Source organism: Nyctibius grandis, chromosome 16 (assembly GCF_013368605.1).
Source record: "Nyctibius grandis isolate bNycGra1 chromosome 16, bNycGra1.pri, whole genome shotgun sequence".
Classification (NCBI taxonomy): domain Eukaryota; kingdom Metazoa; phylum Chordata; class Aves; order Nyctibiiformes; family Nyctibiidae; genus Nyctibius; species Nyctibius grandis.
Genome location: NC_090673.1, coordinates 4,743,502 through 4,749,501, shown reverse-complemented (window position 1 = coordinate 4,749,501; position 6,000 = coordinate 4,743,502). Strand labels below are relative to the sequence as shown.

At 49.8% G+C, this 6,000-nt stretch overlaps 1 protein-coding gene across 1 annotated transcript in view; it reads left to right on the top strand.

Moving 5' to 3' along the window:
* Positions 1–333: 333 nt before the first annotated feature.
* The window catches only part of NTNG2 (netrin G2), a 46,307-nt gene continuing 40,640 nt past the window's right edge, over positions 334–6,000 (top strand). Inside the window, exons 1-2 of the mRNA XM_068413885.1 lie at positions 334–412; positions 3,029–4,129. Of these exons, the coding sequence (XP_068269986.1) occupies positions 3,917–4,129 (213 nt within the window). The 5' untranslated portion in view covers positions 334–412; positions 3,029–3,916. The remainder of the gene's footprint in view (positions 413–3,028; positions 4,130–6,000) is intronic.

Here is a 6,000-nt window from a genome sequence, read left to right as displayed (position 1 = left end):
GCTCGCAGCCTCCTCTTCCTCGGGTGGTTTTCCTCCCTCCTCCCTGCCTTTCCCCCCCCTCTTCCCCGCTCGCATTTCCTCCCTGCACCTTTAAGAAGCACATTGCTGTCCGGTGGGATGGTGTGTGCTAAAGCTGCACAGAGGAAGTTACGCAGCCGGGATCAGGCACGGAGATAAAAGCTCCGATTGTGATTGAAAGTGAGAGCAAAAGGGATTTCAGCCTCGGCATTAACTTGCGAGGGGAGCCGGGGATTGCACAAAGCTCCCCCGGCCATCTGCCCTTGGCGGCCGGCGGCTGCCCGCCGGGCTGGGGAGGAGGAGGAGGAGGAGGGGGGGCGGTGGTGTTTGGGGGTTCCCCCAGCCCCGAAGTTCACTGCTCCGCCCGGAGCCCCGCACCGCAGAGCTGCCCCCGGTAAGGACCTGCAGCGCCGAGCACCGGCGGGGGGGGGGGTGTGGGGTGTGGGTAAGGGGGGAGCGGCGGGGAGCGCACGGTGCCGGCGGCAGCCCCTGTCCCCACCGCCCCAACGCCAGCGCTCCCCTCCACGCCCCGAAATTGCTCCGCGGCTCTCACGGGGTCCCCACCGCTAACCCCCCCCCGCCCCGCCTGGGAGCAGCTCCGGCTCCCCATAACGGGAGCGATTGATTTATTTTTGTCCTTTTCGGAGTTTGCAAACGCGACGTGGGCGGGCGGGGGGTGCTGAGCGCCCGGGGGTGCTGGGCAGGCAGGGATGCTCCCCGCCCGCCTCGCCTGCTTCGGACACAGCCCCTGCATGCTCTAAAAGTCCTTTAGTGTAACAGAAATCGAGAGCGGGAGGTGGGGGAAGCGGCATCGGTTTGTCCGGACCCGCAAACGCACGAAGCAGCGCGGCGGAACGGGAGCGGGACCGGCGGGGTTGTGCGGTGGGAGCCCGGTGCTGCCCGGGGCTTGGCAGCGCTCCCCGGGGGGGGGTTCGGTCTCCCGGCACATCGGTGGCAGAGCGGGTGTTGCCGAACTTTGCTGTTAGGGATGGAGGGGAAGGGATGAGCAGCGTGGGAAGGAAGCGAAAAAACTCTCAAGGAAAGAGTGGCTGGGGTTGGTTTTGAAGGCAGCGCTTCTGCAAGAAAATTGAAAACTCCTTCATTGAGTTTACTTTGTGGACTTAATTCCAGAGCAGCTCGGTTGTTGCTCAGCGTTGTCCCTTTATTTCAATAGGGTGTTAATCCAATAATAAAAAAAAAAAAAAAAAAGAGGAACCAGCTAAGTCAAGATACAATCTAATTTTGTGTTTTTAATACTCTGGCTATCAGTCCCCAGTGCTTGCTGAGTACTCCAGAGAAAACAAAGAGCATTGATTCTATTTGTTCCCATGAACTGCAGTTTCTTAATAATATCAGGTGAAGATTTATTTTCTAAGGATCAAACCAAATCAAGCAGGGCAAAACCTTCAATTCAGAGAGTCTCTCCCCGCCGTTTGCAGTATGCTGGCTTATTTCAGAGCAACATTGTGCAACTATTTCTGCAAAGGGACTGTACCGGCGAAGTGTTGCACCGCAGACTTCGCAGGGAACCCGCACGCCTGGCTGATTGACTGACAATAAACACATTTTCCCGGCAATTTTCTATTTCCCGGGGAATCTATGACATTTAGCCACCATAACAAGAAACTAATAGATATTATAGATCCTTTCTTCCTGGGTTTTTCCCTGACAGCCGTTCAAGTGCAAAATATAATTGTTAAGGCTATGAAAATAGATCCATAAACTTAACAGCACTGGAGCCCTCATTAAAACTACCCTGCTTGTTTTCTGTGCAATTCTGGAGTCTCACACTCTCCGCTGTTATTAGGCACTTGGCTGTGACCAATTTGATGTAATAATTAGGAACTGACTTGTTATAACGGAAAAGACAGCTCTGATGTCAGCGGGACTTACAAACACTGTGTCACACCGGTTTATTATTTTTACTACATTTACTCATAATGTAAAAATAGCAGCCAGTCTATTCTTTCTAGGGGAGTTTATTCAGGTCCAACCCAGCTATAATAGGCTCTTCTTTGAGAGCTGGCGATGAAGCATAAGAGAGCTTCTCTTTTCTGCACTCATTCATCTCAATCAGCAATCTTTCAACCAAAAAGGGGGGAAAGGGAGATGGTAGCACAGTGATGTGAAGCCCCTGAACATGGATCAATGCATCTGTTAACCTGGAGTTTCTGAGCTTCAGTAACTCAGCTTTTTGAGAAAGCAAATCCTAAATGTGCTGTTCAAGCAGACATCCCTAAATTCTGCAAGAAAAGTTGGGGAATCAAATAGAAAGGGAATTATCTAGAGCTAAATTTCTGTTCTGGATATGTGCCTTGCCTTCTGCCTTCTCTTATGAGATCTCTCTCCGGGGTCTAATGCTGAGAGAGGGTTTGACTTTTTTTTTTTTTTCCCAGTTGTCATTTTGTTTTGTAGTTACTTAAGGTTTTTATAGCTCTACTGGAAAGACGACAAAATTGCAGAAATGTTGCTCTAACCTGAAATGAATACTGGGAAGGTCATTGCTCTTTGTATTAGGTGAACCTTAAATGTTATTAGGACTTTAAATTGTTTTTTATTAAATGTTATTGTGCAGATAAATCATATGTGGAGATGCTGGACAATGTATCTGTCTCCCCAGCCATCTTATTTATTTGCTTATCTTTTTTAAGACTATCAATTTGTCTGTCTGTCCCTGCTCTGTGTCTGCATATTCTCTTCTTCTAATGACCTATAGCTGCTTCTTGATATTATTTGAAGACCCATTAGAGCTCTTGTCCAGCTGCTGTTACAAACCAGATACCTTAAATGGGGCAGCGTTCCCTTCCACCTCCCAAACAGCAGAAGAGCCATAAGCATCTTACTATGGATTTCTTTTTATTAAAGTTGTATATCTCCCTTTCACAAAAACCTGGCTCAGGAAGCCCAGGTGAGGGCTGTGTCTCCTGGGGGACCCCTGTTCCTACAAGTCTTGTTACTCCAACTGCCCCCCTCCTTGCTCCCAGCTAATTTGTCTTTCAATTTGTTGCAGGTGCAGCTGCAACATGAACTCACCTTTTGCCCTGACCATGAAAGAGAGAGGAGACCTCAGGTAGCAGCACAGCTTGCAGCTGAAGGCTTGGGGAACTTGATGCTCAGTTGCCAAAAGGCAGAGTCAGACAAATCCTCGCCTGTGAGTGCCTCACAAGACATGGAGGGAGAAGCTGCAAGGCCAGCACTGCTCCTGTCAACCCACTGACGGCCCACCATCCCACTGGGACCACTGCAGATCTTGACACCCAACGCGTTTACATCGACGCAACTATCCTTTGGGAGAAAGGAATTTTAGCTCCAAAGAGTCTCTCTTGTCAGAGTTGTACTGATGACCAGATGCTATGCTTATTTCATGTGTCAATGTTCAAAAGCCCCAATAATTATTTAAGGGAGACGACAGTTTAAGGCACTTTCCACAGCGATGCATTTGCAGCAGAAAGAAGGTTGAGGAAAACCTGATCCAGCACCATCTCACGGCCTCTACAATTTACTCCTATCAAATTTCATCAGCGACTTAGAACTTGATCTTTCTATTGATTGACTGGAGTCACCTCTAGATATTTTCATGCTGATTTGGAAGCCCTTTCATACAATAAAAGGGGCAAAAATGAGGTTAAGGAAGACTTTTGACCACTGATCAGCAACTCTGGCCAAAACTTTAACGATCAAGTGACTTGCAAAGTTGGCTTCTGTGCAGAGCGAAACTTTCCACACCCAAATACAGCGCGCACAGTGGGATCATTCCTGTTATCCTCTGGATCTCCCTAGACTGGATCATTTTTAGATGAGGAGTTTCCATGCTGATCCCGAGAGCAACCCCTAGCCCAGTAGCTGCCTTCCTCGGCACTGCCCTCGCCCAGGGGTTCCGCACTTGGCCGCAGCTGCCATGCTCTACCTGGTTGCTCTCCTCTTGCACTGTCTGCCCTTGGCCATGGGACAGTATGACATTTGCAAGTCCTGGGTGACCACGGACGATGGCCCGTCATGGGAGTTTTATGCTTGTCAACCCAAGGCCATGCGGATGAAGGATTATGTGACAGTACGGGTGGATCCAGCAGGAATCACTTGTGGGGACCCTCCGGAGAGATTCTGCACCCATGTAAGTGTTTCTCTCCTTGTTTGACGTGTTATAACAGACTCTGATTGCAGGTGGCCAGAGGCAGCGTCCTGCTGAGATGCCATTATAAGGACATTTGGGTTCAGGGTGGCAACGGTGGCTGCTGCCCTGAGCTCTTGGTCTCCTCATCTGCAAAACGGGGACAAGGTGTCCTGCCCATCCCGGTGCTGTGCCGATGAGAGGTCGGCCCTAGAGCAGGGATAGCACTGGCATGCTGAGGGGAGGGCAAGGAGCTGGGGGGGCTTAGCAAGTCCTGGTCTGGGGTGGTAAGGTCTGGGTTTTGGAAAAGCTCTCCCTGCAGCGAGCACACAACCTGAGCTGCTCTGAGCACATCCCTCTGCTTGCTAAACTGCGTGGGGTGCATTCACCAGTCCCATCCCAAAAGGCTGTGCCTGCACTGGGGTTTTATCAGAGCTGGGAGCATCGTCTCAACATGAGTAAGAGCGAGGGCAGGGCGGTGGAGGCCAGCGTGGCCCTGCACAGCGGCAGCTCAGGCAGTTGGTCTGACAGCCACGAGTTTCACTGAAGTCCCTGAAAATGCAGCTCTCCCTTTCTTCTGGCCTCCACCTGAACAGACTCTCTGGACAGACACTTGCCCTTGTAGTTAAAATCTTTAACTTATTTTCTCTTAAATATTAATCATTGCATTTCATTCCGTGCACCACAAAGCTCAGCAGGAACATTTGATTTATAATTCACAAGGCTTTACGTTGTTAAAAAGAGTTCGGGGGTCAAAGCAAAGAGCAAACCAGCATGGCTGTAACATCCCCTCCCAAACGTCCCCAGGAGCGGGCTGAGCACACATTTAAGGCACAGTGACCCAGCCAGTCTGGGCTGACAGGGTTTCTACTGGGGTGAGCACTGGACAAGGAGTATACTAGCCTGTTACCTGCAATGAGAAGGGGAGTTCTTCTCCCTCTAAATCAGGAAGAGGGGACAGGAGTCCCAATTTCTCTTGCCAGCATTACCCAGACTCAGATACCCCACGCCTCAGTTCCCCACCTAGAACATGCACGTACACACAGAAAATACCCTGGGCCCAACCAGCTCAGGGCATCTCTTGAAAATCCAAGAGAAAAATGCTGCTTTGATACCAGGAGATGCCAAATGCTTCTGACCATCAGAACACGCCACCACTATTCATTTACCCAGTTCTCCCCAGCCTAAGGGGTCTCATTAGTACCAGGGAAGATATTTTCACTAATTCCTGTTAAGTAGCAGCTTTTCCTTTTAAAAGATCATTTGAAAAGAAAGATTAAGTCAAAGGTTGCAAATAAAACAGTTAACTATTGATGGGCCAGCCTGGATTTCCATTTATCTGCCTGCCTGCAGAAGGATTAGAAGGTGAACACCAGATTGCTTTCTGCCCCGCTCACTGCAGCTATTTGCAAACACCTTCTGGCTAAGGATGCCCCAGACCTCGGTTCCACTGACCTCCAAGGAAGCGAAAGACACAAACTGCAATCAGCTCTCTGCATCTCTTGATTCAGTCAATACTGAGCTAAAATCTTTCTATTCTGGGCACCAGCAGTATTTCCTCGTAGCGTACGCCTGCCATGTGCTGTAACACTTGCAAACGCCGTGTACAGCCGCGAATGGGAGTTACACAAATGCAAAACATGGATTTGCCTTCCTGTCCCTGCCTCACCCCGGGGTGTGTGCCTGGCCCGGCATTCATCTCCCGAAACAGAAACCAGCATTCAGGCAAAGTCCCTGAGCAATGCCCTGATGACGAATCAAGCTAAAAACAGGAGTAATATATTACAAGTTATTTTTTTATAGATTTTTGGGGTAGGTTTATGAAGTCCCGCTGTATTCACGGCCCTTTCTCCCCCATCTTGCACCAGCGCTGT